At 31.4% G+C, this 20,783-nt stretch overlaps 2 protein-coding genes across 2 annotated transcripts; one reads left to right on the forward strand and one right to left on the reverse strand.

Moving 5' to 3' along the window:
- The first annotated feature begins 1,534 nt into the window (after nt 1-1,534).
- LOC110612002 (phosphate transporter PHO1) lies at nt 1,535-8,035 on the forward strand. The gene is made up of 15 exons (XM_021752614.2): nt 1,535-1,940; nt 2,808-2,894; nt 2,974-3,202; nt 3,825-4,173; nt 4,333-4,381; nt 4,643-4,714; nt 5,008-5,137; nt 5,575-5,695; nt 6,088-6,337; nt 6,423-6,527; nt 6,610-6,654; nt 6,736-6,888; nt 6,983-7,261; nt 7,343-7,479; nt 7,566-8,035. Exons 1-15 carry the CDS (start codon nt 1,701-1,703, stop codon nt 7,654-7,656), a joined length of 2,337 nt encoding a protein of 778 aa, XP_021608306.1. The 5' UTR covers nt 1,535-1,700; the 3' UTR covers nt 7,657-8,035.
- Nucleotides 8,036-8,302: 267 nt separating this feature from the next.
- LOC110612003 (long-chain-alcohol oxidase FAO1) lies at nt 8,303-11,860 on the reverse strand. The gene is made up of 3 exons (XM_021752615.2): nt 11,508-11,860; nt 11,145-11,417; nt 8,303-10,193 (listed from the first exon to the last, which is right to left on the reverse strand). Exons 1-3 carry the CDS (start codon nt 11,712-11,714, stop codon nt 8,457-8,459), a joined length of 2,217 nt encoding a protein of 738 aa, XP_021608307.1. The 5' UTR covers nt 11,715-11,860; the 3' UTR covers nt 8,303-8,456.
- Between the last annotated feature and the right edge of the window lie 8,923 nt (nt 11,861-20,783).

The following is a 20,783-nucleotide window of genomic DNA, read 5'->3' on the forward strand; positions in this document are numbered from 1 at the left end:
TAAAGTCTAAATAATTAATGATTTCTTTTAAGCATTAATCAATAATTAATTGTGGTTAAGCATATGGTGGGAAGTTTGGGAAATCAGCTTAAGACAAAAACTCCAGACTTGCATATCCAGTTTATTTTAACAAGATACGAATTTTACCTAAAAACTGAATCTAGATAATGACCCTAATTAATTAAAAATTCTTAATTAATTAAATATCTGATGCATAAAGATTTGAGATTGACTCAATGGAATGGACATGTCCAAATTCTTTAAACTAAATTAAAAAACACGGCGAAACGAAGCCTGGAGTGGGTTTTTAACAAATTTTATCCTGTTCTGAGTTGGATTTCTAGTTTAAGAGATTTTGTTAACTTTTAGTTTTCTTTAATAAAATTGTAAATTATTTTTGTTAATTTATTTTATTATAAGTTAAATAAATTATTTTTGAAATTAATTAATATATGGTTATTTGACTTAATTAGCAAGAAAATTACAACCTAATTTTCTTTTGTGGAATTCAATTTCCAATGTACGAAGTCCACTTGATGGGAAATATATTATTTGCTTAGTCATCTTCCACTTTTCAAATCAACAAATAAAATTAATTAATCCCTTCGCTACGGACTAGGGTTTATGTTGCAGGCCACTATCACCATGCTTTCTATAATCCACTTATATATTTAATTTCTTCAATTTTATTTTATTTAATATTTAAAATACACATGTTAAATTCTTTCATTACTTGAGAATATATATATATATATATATCTGACTGTCGGAGATAATATATTTTAATTTAAAAAAAAAATTAGGTCTGCCTCACTAAAAATATTCCCTGTTAATTTTTAATGAAAATATAAATAGACAATATAATTATAAAAATATTATTAATATATGGTATTTTTATAAAAAAAATTAAAAATATAATTAAAAAGGTGCATAATTTAAAATTTTAATGGAAATTATCTCTATTATTAAAAAGGCTACAATGATGTTTTATAGTTATATTTCTGATTTGCAAAAGTATAAGAGTTATCTATTGATATGGTACCAGATGGTGGTGGACATGCTATTTTTTTTATTTCTACATACTAATAATATATTTCAATTATAAAAATTAAAAAAAAAAATTGATAACATTATCTTTTTTTTTATTTTCTGTGTTTTATAAAACTTTTTATGAATGTGGAATTATTGAATGGTTTTAATTAAAGAGTTTTATCTGTTTTTTTTTTTCTTTTAAATTGAGAATTGGTGATTGAAAAAGTATAATACGAGAACTTTCAAATTTATTTAGATGCACTCGTCATCAAGCTAAGTCTATAAGTAGATCTATATAAATTAAAATTAAAATTTTTAATTTTTAATTTTTTTTATCAATTATATATATAAAATAGATTTATCTTTAAGGATATATGATAAGGTGGTAAGCATTTAATAATTTGCTATATGAATGAAACAATAGCAAATAGTACGTAAAGAAAAAGATAGTCCAATGTTAACAAAAAGATTGATATATACATTATTAACAAGCAACCTCACTTCATATTTCTCCTCACGTCTCTCTTTCTTCTCTCTCTCCATATCACATATATAAACCTCTCTAATCCCTCTCACCCTTCTGATAAGCTTCTCGCTTTCTCTTTCCCTCTCTCTCTCTCACTCTTCACTTGCTTTAATCCCTTACAGAGAGAGAACAGAAGAAGAAAATGGTCAAGTTCTCAAAGGAGCTTGAAGCTCAACTCATCCCTGAATGGAAGGAAGCCTTTGTTAACTACTGGCAACTCAAGAAACACATTAAGAAGATTAAACTCTCAAGAAAATCAAAACAAACCCAACAAGTACTTAACCATGAATTTGGTGTCTCCATTTTCGACCCTGTTCGCTTCTTCGCTTGCAAATTCTCCAACTATTTCTTCCGCTCCGATTCCAAAACTGAGATCATTCAGGTAAACCACACACTTCCACTCATCTCTATTTGGGTTTCTTTAATATATTTATAAACTTGGGTTTCTTTGACACCGAGATGGTTTGTTTCGTATTATGCCGCGTTATGTACCATTTTGGGCCAATAGCAAGGGAGCAAAGTGGCATTATTTTCAGGCGAAAACTATAAGTGGAACTGTCGGAGTTGTTAAAAATAAACCTTAAAAATACATATATATGAGGATTTTCCGACAGGTGAATGTATCCGCCGATAACCCTGGCTGTTTCCCTTTTCATGTCCTCAAGTTTCGGCGTCTCTACTCTTACGTGCCACCTTACCTTCTTTTTTCCCTTTACAAAACTTTTGAGGTGCTCGTTTATAGTTTCTATCTTCCATGTTCTACTTTACTTACACCCAAGAATTAAATTTCCACCATTGATTAAACGGGTCCCACATATTTTGTTCAATCTATCACCCTACGTTCCTTCTAAGTGACTCCCAATGTTAGAACATAATCTCATTTCCTTCTCTGTCATGTACATATTATGGTTTTTGTATTAAAAACACCATGTGAATTGATATTCGAATTCAATAACTTACAGTATTCCAGCAAGCTTAGTGCTTGTGTTGATTTCTTATTAATTAAGTGGTCAAATCAAGTGAAGAATATTATAATTTGGGTTTGAAAATCTATACGAAATCAAGGAAACGGTTATGTAAGGATGCCCAAAATCACGAAAGTATCGTGAATCTAACAAAGGAGAAAAACAAAGGAAGCATGCCCTAAAAAGATCCATGGAAAAGACAAGAGAGAAATAGAATGAAAGAGTTTGTGAACCTGTTTCATATATAGAGCAAGCATCCATTTTTTATATCTACTTGGTTGCAGGTGAGAAGAAAAACCATGGAGGAAGGTGATCATCATGAAGAAATCTACCAAACTGAGCTTCTTCAGTTGTTCTCCGAGGAAGACGAGGTATATTTTGTCAATTAATATGGCCATTAATTATTATGTGTCGGATGTTCATATTTTTTTAATGAAATTTTTTGGTCAGGTGAGGGTGTTTTTCGAGAGATTAGATGAAGAACTTAACAAAGTGAACCAGTTTTACAAGGATAGAGAAAGTGAGTTGCTCGAGAGAGGAGAGCTTCTTAACAAGCAGCTTCAGATTTTGTTAGATCTCAAACAAATTCTCAACAACCGCCGCCGGAAGCCCAATGCTGCCGGAGTTTTTAATAATCTTTCTTCATGGTCATCTTCCCCCCGGAATTCTAATTATTCTGGTAAACTTTTTTCTCTCGTTATCGTGGAACACATAATAGCATGATATTGATATATTAATAATTGAAGCAATCACGTTGGTTTCTATTGGTCCGTTAAAGTTTGTAAAACATATATTAAATAAATAAATATATATTTCAATTTTTTATATTAAAAACATAAATTTTCGAATTATAACGTTTTAAATTTATTTATTTTACTTTATTTAACAAAAATAATTTTAATTCAAAAATTAAAGTTGTTAGGTGGCTAACGTAAACACCTGATAAAAAGCTTTTAAAAAGATAAATGTTTTTGTGTTTGGGTAGCAAAAGCAGCTGTCCCACGACAAATAAGTTACCAGAAATGGAAAATAAATAAAGAAAGTAGACTCAATATTCGTCACAATTCACATTTAAAAGCAAGTGAGATTTCAATTTTTTTAAAAAAATTTTTATTCGGATAATTTTAAGATGGAATTCGAACCAGATTTTTTTTTTTTTGGAAAATATTATTATCATTATCTTTGTTTCAAGCCTTGATAGAAAGCGACCCCCAACAAATCTATTAATTATGATTCATTTAATTGAATATTTGGCTCATGATATTATTTAAAAAAATTAAAGAAATTCTATTTTTATGCAGAGACCACCAACGAAACGAATGATAACTCAGGAGAATCATCAGAAGCTGATGAAGTAATAGCAGCACTAGAGAAAAATGGGGTAAATTTTATAAATTCAGGCAGCAGGTCGAAAACGAAGAAAGGGAAGCCAAAAATGGCTATGAGAATAGACATTCCTGCTACCACTCCAACAAGAACAATCTCAGCTATTACGTCTATGCTTTGGGAAGATTTGGTTAATAATCCCAAAAAGGAAGCAGCTCCTGCAGGAGATTTCATTAACAAGAAGAAGGTCCAGTGTGCTGAGAAGATGATTAGAGGAGCTTTCGTCGAGCTTTACAGAGGCCTTGGCCTCCTCAAAACTTACAGGTTTTTAACATATATGCCTTCTTACTCAAATCTTTGATTTTTAAATATAATCAATATTTAGTTGTAGGGTAGTGGAGCTTTTCCTAGATGCTATTCAAGATCATTGTTTGCATCATTTACCAGATTGTAATCCTTTTACTATTTCTGGGAAATATGCAGCTCACTCAACATGGTGGCTTTTACCAAAATACTCAAGAAATTTGACAAGGTAATTAATTTATATTAATTATATCACAGCTAGCTGGAGAACAATACAAAAACAAGAACAAGAGTGTAGAAAATACCATTCCTGCAAGAAAATCACAAGAGTTCTTTTCTTTATTTGGCATATCAGAAACTTTCAAGAAGTAGACATCTGAAAACTCATAAAGAAACAAAGAGAGACTACATAAAAATTAAAAATTACTTGACTGTCATGATAACTTGTAAGAAAAATTCACAATTGGCATTTTGCTGTCCACACAAGCAGGTAGCAAACCAGCAGGCATCAGCAAGTTATCTAAAAGCAGTGAAGAGATCCCACTTCATTAGCTCTGATAAGGTATGATTTTATCTTCCCATCACACCATTTTTTTTTAAAAAAAAACATAAAAATAGAAATGTCTTTCGAAGCATATATGCGCATGAGGTTCTTATTCTTTCACCCACAAACTAATGTCTGTGCCCAAATCAGAATTTTAGGGCAAAGTCACTAAATCATGTTGCTATTATTAGTGTTCAAAAAAGGGTTTGAAGTTGTGTAACTCAATGGAAGTGGATGTGGATAATTGGAGTAAATGGGTTTCTAGCTAGTCAGCATTATGAGTTTGATATTATTATATTTGGTTTGATAAGGTGGTTAGGTTAATGGATGAAGTGGAGTCCATTTTCACAAAGCACTTCGCCAACAATGACAGGAAAAAGGCAATGAAGTTCCTCAGACCCCAGCAGCAGAAGGAGTCTCACATGGTCACCTTTTTTGTTGGTAATATTAATATAATTATTTTTTAAAATTTATATTTTATATTGCATCTCTCAATTTGAATGAAATAAAAACAAGTTAATATATATTCATGTGTGGTAGTGGCAGAAGCATCTGGAAAACAATTTGGTTTTTGCTTATGAAGTACATATGAAGAATAAATAAAAGTTAAAGCGCAAAAAGTCTAAAAACTGCCTTATTTGAATAGCCCCATGACATGAACCTCAGCCATTTACAAGCTCTACTTTTCTTTTTTTCAATTAACAAAAGGATGATTTGATTGGTCTCTCTGAAAAAAGCCACATAAGAATTTTGTTGTGGCCACTAAATATTCCACTCCTATGAAATATTAGATAGTGCAATTTGAATATTACCCACCAAGCTGATTATTCTTGGCACATTATTTTTGCTGATTATTCTTTTATTTCCTGTATTTGCAGGCTTGTTTACAGGTTGTTTTGTGTCCCTGTTTAGTGTATATGCAATCTTGGCACATTTGTCTGGCATTTTTAAGCCCAATACTGAGAGATCATATGTGGAGACTGTCTATCCTGTTTTCAGGTAATTCACAATTAAGATTTATATTATAAATTTAATAATTTTGGCATGTCGGAAAATATTACAAATTACTCAATAATTTAACAAAAATATTAATATTGGGAGCTTTTCATTCTTAATTAATAATCTAGATTCCATTATGCTAGAAAGCAATTTAAGATTTATACTGGATAAGTAGAAAATAAAATAAATTTATAAATAGCCTATCAGTTATGAATTTAATAAGTTTACCACACGTGATATTCAGCTGTCTGTTGGGAAAGGTTTCGTACCGACAAATTATCGACTTAATTGAGAATACTCCTTACGTAATAGTAAAAATAATATAGTAATAATAATAACAACAAAGGGCATATGCAAATGATGCACTAAAGGGTTAATGTGATTTCTTGCAGTGTGTTTGCTTTGTTAAGCTTGCATTTGTTCATGTATGGGTGCAACCTCTTCATGTGGAAGAGCACAAGGATCAATTACAATTTCATTTTTGAATTTCAACCCACCACAGCCCTCAAGTATAGAGATGCATTTCTTATTTGCACCACTTTCATGACCTCTGTTGTCGCTTCAATGGTAATCCATCTTCTCTTGAGGGCTAATGGCTTTTCCCCCACACATGTTGATGCCATTCCTGGAATTCTACTCCTAGTAAGTTTTGCTGCTGTTCTTAGTTATTTGTTCAGTTTAATAAACATCGATTGTGCTAAATGATTTCCAATTGTATTATTACCAGATTTTCATGGCGTTGCTTTTCTGCCCATTTGACATCTTCTATCGCTCAACACGGTACTGCTTCCTTCGTGTTATTCGCAACATAATCTGCTCTCCATTTTATAAGGTACATTCACTTCCTAATGTTGTTTCTTGTTCAATTTTCAACATATATGTAATGCAACACCTTTGAAACATCACTTGTGCAGGTTTTGATGGTAGACTTTTTCATGGCAGATCAACTTACTAGCCAGGTGATTCTCCTCTCATCAACCAATTTGTTTTTCTTTTTTCTTTTTCCCTCATTTTCAATGACGCTGTGATTGTTGATATAGATTCCACTGATGAGGCACTTGGAATCCACGGCATGCTACTTTTTAGCAGGGAGTTTTCGAACACATAGATACGAAACCTGCCAAAATGGAAGGCTATATAGGGAGCTAGCTTATGTCATTTCATTTTTGCCGTATTATTGGCGAGCTATGCAGGTAACACCACTTCACATGGAAAATTTTCTCCCATAAAAAACTTCTATACATCCAATAACTAACTGGTTTTGTTTTCAACATTGGATATTGGAAGTGTGCAAGAAGATGGTTTGATGAATGTGACGTTAACCATTTAGCAAACATGGGGAAGTATGTTTCTGCCATGGTAGCAGCCGGTGCCAGGTTAACTTACGCTAGGCAAGAGAATCATCTATGGTTTGGTATAGTGTTGGTTACTTCTGCTTTGGCTACAGTTTATCAGTTATACTGGGATTTTGTCAAGGATTGGGGGCTTCTCAATCCAAAATCCAAGAATCTTTGGCTAAGAGATGATTTGATTCTAAAGAACAAGAGCATCTACTACATTTCCATTGTGAGTTCTCTTCCAAGTAAACGTTCTTTGCAAGCATTAAACTATTAACTTCATTAACAGATTGAAAAAATTGGATTGCAGGCCTTGAACGTAGTTCTGAGGGTCGTTTGGGTGGAGACTGTTATGCGGTTCCGTTTCAATATAGTAGAGTCAAGAATGTTGGATTTTTTCTTGGCTTCTTTAGAGGTTATTAGGAGAGGCCATTGGAATTTCTACAGGTTAATATCTGCTTATTGGCTCTGTGAATTGTAGAATGGAAAATGAATCAACTTGATGGTTTCTAAATGTTTTTGTTTTTTAACAGACTGGAGAATGAGCATCTGAACAATGTTGGCAAGTTCAGGGCAGTGAAGACAGTCCCCTTACCGTTCCGAGAGACAGATTCTGATGGCTGAAAAATCATACATTACAGACTTTAATGGAAGTCCTGACGATTTCATGTTAGGAAGAGTTCCTATAATTCTGACATTAATGGGAATTCAACACCTTGCTGCTAGGTTCCACATCTTGTGTGGCGAAAAAAAGGCTTAGCTTATCATTCTCATTGTTCACAGATCCAATTAAGTCTGTGAGTTGTATAGCTCCAAGTTTATTGAAGAAAGAGAGCATCAAATAACATTTTTAAGTTTTGTACATCTGAAAATTGTAACTTCAATTCAGTAATGCTTTTCCCTGTGATAATGAACTTGAAGATTTAATGTCACAAGCAAAAAAATGTGAAAATTTTAGCAGCAGTAGAATTTTGTCTGTTGCTTTAAGTGATTGATTTGTCAATGCCGTTGCATGTCTTATGCATCCTAATTGAAACATGGTTGATTAGAAACACTTTAAGTGCGAACATGATAATAATTGCAGTTAGATAAAAAAAAATAGTCTCATGGAGATTTCACCTACTGCAGCGAAAGATTTAACTCATATGTCCTGTCCTTATGATCTGTCTATTTGATCTCTGTGCTCTTTACATCCCTGTTTAATTATGTGACATGGTACGCAATGCTCTGCAGTAATAACTTAGTACAATAATTACTTTTCCAATAGACATGGACAAGTCTCCTTTATTTGCACAGGCTTCCTGAAGCAAACATCACAAGTGGACAGCTTAAAAAGCTTAGATTAGAGAAACATTATTATAAGCTGACACAATACAGTATCCCCAGCTGAAGTTTATGCGTTTTGCCTTTGCAGCTTGTGTATATTACTGTTCTCTCCTTAAAGACTCTGCCAATCTCTTAGAGAGACAGTAAGCAGTGGACTGGACAGTAATCATAGGGTTGACTCCGACAGCACTTGGGAGAACACTTGCATCACAGACAAATAGGCCTTCTGCTTCCCAACTCTCTCCATTCTCATCAACTGCACCTTCTTTTTCATTAATGCCCATCCTGCAACTCCCCATTTGATGGGCTGAGGTATAGATCATCCAGTCCTTCACTGGTGTTAATGGCCCTCCACATGGAGCAACTCTGTCTAGAAATTCTTCAAGCTCCTTGTTGCTAATCCCTTCACATTTTATTCTCTGCCCATCACTTCGATGCGTACCCACTTCGACAGCTCCAGCAGCTACTAAAATCCTCAGTGATTGCCGCAGGCCAGCCTTGAGATTTTCTCTATCCAATGCATTTAAGTTGTAGCTTACTCGTCCTTCCACTTTAACTTGGCCAGAACCCTGATCCCTGATTATCGCTATCAAGTGAGCAGTTCTGGAGAATCTAAGCATTCTGTTCTTTATGTCTCGTCCACACTCCCAAGGAATCAATGAAGCAAGCGATGCTGGTCCGAGTTGAGGAGTTTCTATGATGGCCCTTGTAGTAGAGTCTTTTGCTACCACCTTGTGAACTGAAGTAATTATTCCTCCATCGTAGGATTTCCCCTTGAGCTCTGAATTTGAATCCGGAAAATAGCCCCAGGCCATTAGAACTGGGTGGAGATGAAGGTTACGACCGATGTTTGGATTCTTCAATCCACTAGCAATCATTAAAGGTGGGGTAAGAAGAGCTCCACATGCAGAGATTGTTACTTTGGCCTCAATTTGGAATCTCATAGAAATGTTATTGTTCAGTGATCTTGCCATAACTCCCAGGCATTTCTTTTTCCTTTTACTTCCACTCTTGTTATGTTCTAAAATGAATCTCTCTGCCTTGCATCCTGTTAAGATTACTGCGCCATGATTAACAGCGTCAACCAGCCATGTAGAATCAGTCCCCTTCTTGTCTCCTTGTTGACAACCGTAACCACAACTTCCACAGTAATGTTTCTCTGAGGAATTTCGAGGGACTGAATTGATTTCAAAGCCAAGTTTCTGACACCCTTTTCTAAGTACTTGATTTTGAAACCCCTCCTCTATACAGTTCTCTGTAACTCCAATTCTCTTACAGACAGTATCCATGGCAGCAAGATATTCAGAGCTTCCAAAGAGACGAAGTTTGTGATTCTCAGCCCATTCCTTAAGTACAGGCTTTGGTGTGTTGATACATGCAGACCAGTTAATAGCAGAACCTCCTCCAACTACTGATCCTGCCAATATCATCACTTTCCCATCAACAGTCGGAAGGACTCCCCCTGATTCATATAGCTCTTTCTTGGAAGGGCCTTCCAGACCAGAATAGTCATTGGCAGTGAAATAGTTCCCTTTCTCCAGAACAACCACCTTTTGGCCGGAAGTTGCAAGCATAGCGGCAGCAACACCTCCTCCACAACCAGAGCCCACAATGGCAACATCACAATTGATTTTGTAGAGGTTGTGTCCAGGATCTTTTGTAACTTCCAGTCCTTTCTGTGTAAGGTTGTCGACAAGAGTGGAGTCAGTTTCAAACATAGTTTCTATTACTCCTTCTTGAAGAGGCCTCTCATTTGGAACTTGGGTTGGATTTTTATCACTCTTCGTCTTGTAGTCGATGGCTTCCCATGATGGGTTCTCACCATTTTCGTCCACCTAAAAAGATATTATTAAATAAAGTAATATATATTTTAAAAATAATAAAGTATTTTAAATATTTTTACTAATAAAAACATAAATTTTTCCTGTTCAACTTAACAAGTATGGAGCACAAAAGTTAGACAGCAGGCACATTATCGAGTTACTGGACAAGAGAGGTGATTAATGAGTTTTATTTGTATTTTTTTAGAATAGTTATAAAATTAACATACATAGAGAATATGCATTATCCAAATTCATATTAGAGTTTTCCCTGTCTGAAAATTTTTAAAATTTTCATTTTTATTTTCCTTAAAGGGTGACTTATTATAAATAAAAATGAGTTTAATGGTGGTTATATTAAATATTTATACCATGATTATTTATTATTTAATTTTTTTTAATTCTATTTGATTATTTAAGAACTATTAAATTCATTGTTGTAAAAATATTCAACTTAAATTAAATGCAAACTTTTTAGATGTTATTATCAACCTTGGAAACAAATACCAAATATATTTGAAATTTTTATGTAAAATTTTTAAATTATTAATAATGTATGAGAAAATGGAAAAAGTCTTCGGTTCACATTTAACCTTAATCAAATAAACTCTGGATAAACTCCAAAGAAGGGAAAAAAATTTAATTGTTAAGTTTTTTTTATTTAAAAAGTTAATCATTTTGATTGAGTGATATAGAAAATATAAAAAAAATCTAACAAAAGAATAGGCTTTTTTCTTAAATTTTAATATCATTATTTTTTCACATGGAAAAAGTAAATTTAAATTTGATTTATGGTGAAGTTAATATATAAATAAATGATCACATCCACATGAAAATGAAGTGGCTCCATCTATTAGTTTCTTTGCATTTATTATATAAACTGGTCTACGTAAGATTCACTTTTTTTCATATATGAAAAGAGAGAGAGAGAAAAAAAAAAAGATATTAGTTAGAGTGAGAGATTACCCGATTGAAGAAAACATAAAGGCAGCCGACTTTAAGGAAAATGAGCCCAACTCTAATGGGCGTGAAAAACCTGTGCTTGAACCACTTCTGCAAAACTTTTTCTCTTTTCTCCAATGACATGCTCGAGAAACTATTGATGTAAGGCCATTTTTCACCTAAACAAAGAGACCCGCACAGCAACAGTGTCCCAACTCTAGTTGAAAGAATCAGCAACACCAATCTCATCACAATCACGATTTCTATGAACCCCCTCTGCACCACAAGTTCTGCAAGCTGTTCAACCACAGAACATCCTCTTATATGTTTGTTTATACAGTGAAAATTGTTAAGAGAAATTAAAAGAACATGTAATAATATAGGTACCTCATCAGGTATAGAGTTGTGAGCACCAGAAGCTCTAAAGAAATCTTTCACAGCCTTGCTTGGTTGAGGTTCCTTTTCATCAATATGAATTGGTGGAAACGCAGCTTCACATATGCTTCCTAGTGTTATCATCTCTGCTGATGAGAACCCATGTCTGTATTTTCCCTCTCTTTTCCCTCTCAACAGTGGATGCCAGTCCTTCTTCATCTTCTCCCTCTCTCGCTCGCTCTTTTCGTCTCTCAGCAGAAATTTATAGTGGAATTTTGAAGAAAGGTGAATATTCTCTATGTTTTAAAATTTAGTTTAAAGTATCCCAGGAACCACTCCCCACTTCCCCCCTACAACTTGTGAACCGATGGAAAAAAATAAATATTTTTCATTACTTCCATTATTTAAATATATTAATTGAAGTATATATAAAAAAATTAATTTAAAACCAAATTTGATATATTATATATATATATATATATATATATATATATATATATATCAATACAGTCATTTTCACAATTAAGATAAGGTCTAATATATTTATTATAAAAACGGGTAATACGCTTCTGTGTAAGATTAGGTGAAAATGGCATTGAGTTGAACCAGTCAGAGCTAGAATCCGCAGAAAATATATACATCACTTATTCAACCAAGATCTTCAAAATAAGAATTTGAAAGAAACTGAAAACGAAAAGGATGTTCAATTAAAAAAATAATAATAGTTTTATGGGAAAATTATTTTTTAATCTCTGAGATTTAACATAATTAATATTTTTGTCCCTCTATTTTGGCGATCCAACACTTAAGTCCCTCACTTTTGCTTCCGTCCAAATTCGTAGTCCTTCCGTCTATTTAAACCGTTTGGTCAAAGAGTCAAAGGTGAGATGTGATAATTTTTTTAAAAAATACCCTCTCTCAATTTGAAATTCTAGAAGAAGAAGAAGAAGAAGAAGAAGAAGAAGAAGAAGAAGAAGAAGAAGAAGAAGAAGAAGAAGAAGAAGAAGAAGAAAGAAGAAAAAAGAAAAAAGAAGAAGAAGAAAATGCAGAAAGGGTAGGAAGAAGAAGAAGAAGAAGAGGAGGATTAATTTTGTCAATTCACATGTCCCAAACGGCTATTTTGGATGGGAAGATTGCGAATTTCGACAGAAAAGAAAGCGAGGGACTTAAGTGTTGGGTCGCCAAAATAGAGGGACATAAATATTAATTACGTTAAATATCAAGGATTACAAAATAATTTTTCCTAGTTTTATTATTTTAGATTTTTCTATTTAATAAATTTTATATATATCAATAAAAGCAAACGAGTGTGGATTTCTCTCACCACAGAGCAGAAGATGAAGGCTGACATAATCCTGATTCTGAATGATGTCTTACGTGGTAGTATTGTTGTCACATCTTTTGTTGTTGGTTTTTTTTTTTTTTTTTTCATATTTTGTGGGTTTTAGTTAATTACTTTCCTTTTTTTATATTTTAATTAATTAGTTTGTTTTTATCGTCAACAATTTTTTTTCACTCACCACAAATTCTGCCTTCTTCAGTTTTTTATTGTTATGATTTTAATTCGATTAATACGTTTGATGTTCAACTTCCTACCTATTGTTTTTGCTTTATTATAAAAATAAAACATCATTTCTTTTCCTTTATCTATTTTGTCTTAAGACAGACATGTATAATTTAAATTAATAAATATTCAATGATTTTAAATAATAGAGGGTATATATAAAAAAAATAATGTATTTAATATATATTTAATGTTATAAAATAAATTTAATATTCATTAAATTAAATGTTTATAATTTATATTTATGTAAAATTAATTAAACAAATGGGTCAAATAATAGAAATTAAATAAAAAGAATATCACAAAAGACTAACAAGGCCAGCCAATTTATTGGGATCTTGACTTCAATAGAGTGAAAGTCGTGATATTTGTTTTTTAGTGGTTATCTTTTTTTTTTTTTTTTTTTAATTGGCTCAGCCAGAATTTTGAATTCAAAATGTCTTAGCTCTAGAAAAACTTAAATTTAAAATCCATTATTAGTTTTTTCTTTTTGCAGTTAATGGGTAATAAATAAGTTGGTTGCATGTACCTTTATGAAAATATATATTTAATATAACTTTAATTTTATATAAAAATGAATTTAATAGTTATTAAATTAAATATTTGTAATTTACAATTATATAAAACTAATTAAATAAACCGAGTCTAAAATGATACCATTCATTTTCCTTGGAAATGAAAAAAAAACAAAAACCACAAAAAACCGTAAGGCCCACCAATTTATTCAATCTTTGATTTCAATTAAATGGACGTTGTCGTTTTTGTGCTCATAATGATTTTTTTTTTTTAAATCAAAAATACTAATTGTATTAATAAAATTTTATCACATAAAAATTGTATTATTTCAAACAGATAAACGATTATATTTAATATATTCTCTAGTCAAAGTATGAGCAGTTAAAGTAATATTACGATAAATCCATCTAACAGAAATATCAATTTTATGATCTAATAAAAATTTATAATCATTTAAAATTAAATCCCTGTATAAGATAATTTGACAAATATACTCCTCAAGTGTCTGTCTAAACCCCTGCATAAGATAATTTGACAAAGATACTCCTCCTTCTTTCTCATCTCTCGAGCATAAATCATTAAAATTTCCCGAACAAAATCACGGAAGAGAGTTTCTACGAGATAAAACTCGAATAAGGTTTCAAGACTGACATCGTCATTGCGATTTCGGAAATCTATAATAACTAATAAACCCCAATTGAATATTACTTTCCGAACACAACCGAATCAATAAAATTTGAAGAAAAGTCAATCACAGAAACAAACACATGACTATTCCACATTAATGAAAGAGCTCCTCCCAATCCTTGTCTATTGACTGAGAAGCAACCATCAAAATATAAAAAATTACGAAAAAATTTCATGCGAGAACTAAGAGTTTTTGTTTCCATCAAAAATAAAATGTCCGGCTTGTAACTAGTAACCAAATCCTTCAATGCATTAACTGTCTGAGGATTGCCGAGTCCTCGGCAATTCCAACACAGGACGATCATTGCTTTCGGCTATTTCGACCTTTGACGGGATGAGCTGCTTCACTGTTACCTGTCAAATTAACATTTACAGGGGTGTTGTTAGAGGTATCCTGTTGAGAGAAAGGAAAACCTGTAACAACGTTATGTTTAGTGTTTCTTGGCCTTTTTTTAGCATCATCATTTATTCGGACTGCAATCTCCTCATCAAGCTTATCAGAACTGTCTTGGCCCACAGATTTCTTGTCCATGTCCATAATATGGTCCTCAGTCTCTTTATTTACAATGGGTTGACTTTTGCCAAATAAGGAGAATTGCCTATTATGTGCTGTCAAATTAGTATTTTCAAAATTGTTAATTGATGCCAATCCTGCTACAAATTTCGGCGGAGTAGAATCGCCAGAATCACGCAGCCACAAGCTTTTCGGTCTCAGGTTCCGACGAACAGGTGCTATGAGGAAATCACCCCAACCAAACTTGATATCCTCTTTCTTCAACCTCAGCCGCAAGTCACAGAAAGCCTCCACATGATCCAGTTTCCCACATAGATAGCAAAAAATAGTCAGTTTTCCGTATTGAAACTTCACAGTAAATACAGTACCATCATCTCCAACAAACTTATTCTGTCGTTTCAAAGGTTGTCGAATGTCCAAACGAACTTTAACTCTCATAGGGCCTGGTGACATAGCTGAAGCATTTTTCATATCATACTCTTTATAGTGGCCAACAAAATCTCCGACCAATTTAGTCAACGTCTCATTATAATAACCAGAAGGGAGGTCTTTAATCAGAACCCAAAAATCAAAATGAATTAGAGGGATATGAAGATGATTTTCATTACCTTGTATCTCCTTCCAAACAAGCAGAAATCGATTGTACAACCAAGAGCTCCCATTCCCTATATTTTCAAAATCAATATTATTAAAAAACTGCAACAGATATCTTTTTACCTCTAATTCCATAATAGATACCTCCTCTAAAGGATGTCATAAATCTGCCAAAAAAATCTGCATATTCTGAAAATTGATTGGATTGTATGTGAGAAACATTCCCACCATACAGAAATCATAAGTGACGATCGGAATATCTCTGGAGTTCTTAATAGGGACAACAATATCTTTTTTTTCATCGATAGTCAATTAATGCAGATCGTCTTCCATAAAGAAAGGAAACAAAGAAGTTAGGCTTAAAAAAGAAAAAGGTGAGAGTGTTGAATTATAAAGAAAAATCTCATCTCTTAATGATTATCTTTTTATTTTGTAGTTGTAAAGTTAATAGTTAATAAATGAGTTGGTTGTGTGCACCTTCAAGAAAACTCTATCATAAATTTATATATAAAATTATTATTTAATCATGTGGTGTATAAAAATTATTAGTTAATTCAATAATTATATTAATTTATTAATATACTTATGTTTAATATATACTAAAAATAAAATATATTAATTTCAATAATAAATTAGTAATTAAATAATATAAGTTAAGAATGTATTAGAAAAAATAATATAAAATTTATTGTTTTTAATTATATGTATTTAATTAATAAAAAAAAACACAAATACATGTATGTTTTTGAACGGAAGTAGTACTATACTCAAAATTTACAATATCTAATATATTGAAAAATAAGATTTTTGGGTTCAAAAATAAATTAGTAAATAAATAATATGAGTGGAAAATATATTAGAAAAGGCAAGATAAATTTATTGATTTTATTTATATTAATTATATTTTTAAATAATGAAAAAGAATAAATTCATTTTTTAAAACGGAAAGAATAATAAAATAGTAAAAAAGAATTATTTAGGGTGGTTGAGTTATACCTTATAATAGCAAAGGCATCATAAATTATGATGTAAAATTATTTTGTGAGAAAAAATATAATAGTGTTTAAATAACAAATTAGTTAGAAAAATTTTAAGATTTTGTAAAGTAATGATTTTTTTTTTGAAAGCATTGTAAAGTAATGATTAGAAATAATAATTTAAATAATTAAGATATAAATGATAACAATGGTAAAAGAATTAATTAAATACTGTATAAATGTTATTTAAAGTAAAGAAAACTTCTTATAAATAATGATGCACGACACAAAATAAATATATATTTTTTGTTTAAAATAGGGGTGGGAGTCGAACTTTTGATCTCACAAGATTATAAGGATGCACTTTCCATCAGACTAAGTCTCGGAGTGCACAAAAAATGCACTTTCCACTAGACTAAGTCTCGGAGTGCACAAAATAAATGTTTAAATATATAAAAATTATTTAAGACAATTATAGTGTTTAAAAAACAATGTTTCTGTTTAATAATTAATCCTAATTTTGTCTCATCTCGTTCTCCTCCCCGTTACATTGTGAGGCGTGATTTTGAGAAACCAATCAAAATATGGTTGACATTAAATGTAAGAACCACCGACAATGAACTCTAAGCAAGATGTTCCACGGCTACTAGTCAACTTCCTTTTAAGTTCAGACCCAAATTTTCTGTGCCTCGAATCAAACCAGGGTCACCCAAATTAGAGCCAAATAGGCTTAATAATTTATAAAGTACCTGCAAAAATCACTGTATACTTCAAAATCGATTAAAATTCACTGTAGTTTGCTGATAATCCTGTTATTACCTAGACAAATTATACCAACAACACAAATCATGTGCATGTGATAAGTTCCTCCACAGCGCTGGACGATCTCTTGATACTTGGGCAATGGCAGAGAACTTCCGCAAAGCTTCGTGTTGTAATCATAAATGCATTTTTTTATTTCAAAAATTAAATTCAAAGATCACAATTGCTAACATCAATTATGTGACATATATAATTTTATTTCATTTTTTACAAATTATTTAGTATTTAAAAATTTATTAATTCGATTAATAATAAATTCACCACATCTCATCTCACCTTTTGAAGTATGACATGTATAATTATATATATAAATGTATATAATATATGCATGTGTGCATATTGAAAAAAGGTGATAAAGAAGACAATAGGACAAAAATTGGTTAGTTAATATTTATGGCACGTGGACAAGACAAATACCATCCAATTTAAGGCCTATGTGATTTAAACATCAATTGAACAGAAGAAATTCAATTATGAGAGCAGGCAAGATGCTACAACAACATTGATTGAGGTTTGCCTTTGCCGAACCACACCACCTAATTCAGCAATCAGTGTTAATGATCATGTGAAGATAACAATTTGATTGTTGGTTAAGAGAGTTGTCACAATAAATTGTTTCTGCTTCAGCTGCAACTACTTTTCCTCTGTTTTTCCACTGCAAAGGACTTGAATTATCCGTTGTCAACACGGGCTTCTGCAATATCTCCCACTTCGTTATTTGCTCTCCATCACGTATTATCAAATATCAGAGTTCCGCACGGCCTATACCACCATTTTCTAGTTTCTGGCAATGATATGCTATACAAAGCATTTCTTCTGCACGTATACTATTACCAAGTAAGGTGAAGAATTGGTATGACATTCATGTGTTGGTGCTCTTCCTGTCTTTCTTATCTTAATTACACATGGAGTTGATGTTTCTCTATTATGCCCAGCTTGTAATTAATAATGACATGGAAAATGCTAGTCATGCTTTTCTTCATTGTCGCAATGCCGGATGAAACTTGGCCATTTTAATTTGAGTAATTTTCCTACTCTTTTAGATTGGATAGACGCTATTTCCTCTACCTATGATATGGACATGAATTGCATATTTTTGGTGCTACTTTGGTCTATTTGGTGGCATAGCAATCAATTAGTTTGGCATCACATGTCTTTGCTTCTTCCACCAACTCATCTCGGTTCTCATACATTGATAAACTTACATGATTGGGAAAATGCTCATCGTGGAGAACAATTGCAACCTTCTTTGGTGCATGATGATGTTGTAGTAAAATGGTTGCTAGAGTTTCTGAGTGTGGTTTGGGTTGGTTGTTTAGGGATAATGCGGAAACTTTTTCACCTCTGTTTCTATGTCAGGCTCATATGTGTAGGGATGGCAGGCGGGCGGGTTTTCACGGGTACCCGATCCGCCCAAACCCTATTAGGACGGATTTGGGTTTTTATAAAACGGATTTGGGCGGATTCGGATTTGAAAAATTTTACCCGTCTCGGATTCGGGTAGGGTTCGGGATTAGGTGATCGAATACCCGTTACCCGAACCCGATTAACTATACTAACAAAACTAACCCTAATCCCTAATTTATTTTTTCATTTTACTCTTTCCTCTCTTGGTCTACATCTCTCTCTCTCTCCCTCGCTTCTCTTCCCATAGTTCTCAGTCACGCCTCTCCCCCACTTCACTGACAACTGCCGACGACGTCTCCTTTCTCTCCCCAGTCGACGATAAATCTTCTCTCTCCCCGTCAGCAATATCTCCTTCTCTCTCTCCAGCGGCGACATCTCCGACTTTCCAGTTGAAGACAACTCTTCCCTCTCCCCGGTCGGCGTCGGCGATATCTCCTTCTCTCTCCCCAGTCGGGTGAAATCTACTCTTTTCAATTTACGCTTCTCTCCCCGCACTTCACTGACGCTAGAGACAACCCTTCTCTCCTCAATCGACTTCATCTGCTTTGACTAGAACTTTGTTCAGGTTTCAAGATCTTTTATGTGTATGTTCTTAAAGAATTTTATAATTTATGAACTATTAATGTGATTATTTGGATATATTAAAAAATCTAATTATTTGCTATTTGATTAATGTAATACTGTTGATTTTTAAAATTTATGGACAATTAATCTAATTATTTGATTATAAATCATTATTTGCTGGGTTGCTGAGTTGCTGGTTCTTGTCATTGAACATTTCTCCTTCTACTGGGTTGTGCAACTGTTAGATAATTTATTTGGTTTTGTTATTGAATTGAATTAAAAAAATTATTTGCTGGGTTGCTGAGTTGCTGATTTGTATCGGGTTCGGATATTGTGCGGGTATTGTTAAACGGGTTTGGGACGGGTTCGGATAGTAAAATTAAAATATTAAACGGGTTTGGAACGGGTTCGGAAATTATATATATAATCAGATTCGGATTTGGATACTCTCAATTTCGCGGGTACCCTACCCGTTTACATCCCTACATATGTGGAATGATGGTTGATATTCTCATGTTTGATACTGCTAATATATAAAGTTGGTATTTATTTGAAAAAAAACAAATTTAAAAATTAATGTTATTACTTGTATAAAATAAAAGATTAATGTTATTACTACTTTTGAAAAACACAGACCCTAACTATAAAAAAAAAATTAAAATATATTTAATTTAGAGTTAATCATAAAATAATTTTATATATGTAATTTTTTATCATTATTATCGATTAAATTATAATCTTTTAAAATTGTTTATATTATAAAAAATTAATAGAATTATCATGTTACATCAATAAATTTTAAAATAAAATAAATAATAATTTAAAAATTTAAGATAAAATTATAATAAAATTAAAAATGATAATTTTTTTAAAAAAAAAATAAATAATGGAGACTTAAGTCGACTACTCTACGCTACAACTCCAGATGAATTACCTATTATTTTAAAAGGTAGGGAATCAAATCCTAATTTAATTTATTATTATTAATTTTTTTAAAATTATTTTAAATATTAATATAATTTTAATAAAAATATTAATTATCATTATATTTGAGAGTTAAAAGAAGAAAAAATTAGTACTTAATCCTTATAATATAGTCAATTTTTTAATTTTTAAAAACACATTAAAATATTTTTGAAATTTTAAAAAATTTATTAATCAATTTTTTTATTGGTTTTAATCGTTAAATATTATAAAAAAAAATCTAAAATATTCGTGATACAGAGAAATTAATTAATAAATTTTTTAAAAATTTAAAAGATCAACTAATAAATTTTTTAAAATTATAAAAATTAAATAGTAAAATAATTAATAATAAAATTAATAAAAAAACTAATTAATAAATTATTTAAAATATTAAAAATATTTTAATATATTTATTAAAATCGAAAAATTAACTAGTGAATTTTTTATATTATAGGAATTAAATAATAATTTTTTTAAAAAAATAATTTAAATTTTTTTTATTATTTTTAATATTTTTAAACTGAATTATTTTAAATATTATTTTAAATTATTTTTTATTTTATAATTAATATTTAATAAATTTATTTTTTTAATAATAGTTTTAAAAGTAATATTAAATAACAAATATATTGAACAAATTCAATAAGAATTGATCAATAATAATAATTTTAACAAAA

Source organism: Manihot esculenta, chromosome 3, assembly GCF_001659605.2.
Source record: "Manihot esculenta cultivar AM560-2 chromosome 3, M.esculenta_v8, whole genome shotgun sequence".
NCBI lineage: Eukaryota > Viridiplantae > Streptophyta > Magnoliopsida > Malpighiales > Euphorbiaceae > Manihot > Manihot esculenta.

Bases quoted from the DNA above. Each gene is read 5' to 3' on its own strand.
- LOC110612002 (XM_021752614.2), top strand. From the start codon at position 1,701: ATGGTCAAGTTCTCAAAGGAGCTTGAAGCTCAACTCATCCCTGAATGG. The intron at 5,138-5,574 runs GTAATATTAATA...CTGTATTTGCAG, and splicing joins CATGGTCACCTTTTTTGTTG to GCTTGTTTACAGGTTGTTTT. The intron at 6,655-6,735 runs GTGATTCTCCTC...TTGTTGATATAG, and splicing joins CAGATCAACTTACTAGCCAG to ATTCCACTGATGAGGCACTT.
- LOC110612003 (XM_021752615.2), bottom strand. From the start codon at position 11,714: ATGAAGAAGGACTGGCATCCACTGTTGAGAGGGAAAAGAGAGGGAAAA. The intron at 11,418-11,507 runs GTACCTATATTA...GTGGTTGAACAG, and splicing joins ACAACTCTATACCTGATGAG to CTTGCAGAACTTGTGGTGCA. The intron at 10,194-11,144 runs GTAATCTCTCAC...ATATCTTTTTAG, and splicing joins TTTATGTTTTCTTCAATCGG to GTGGACGAAAATGGTGAGAA.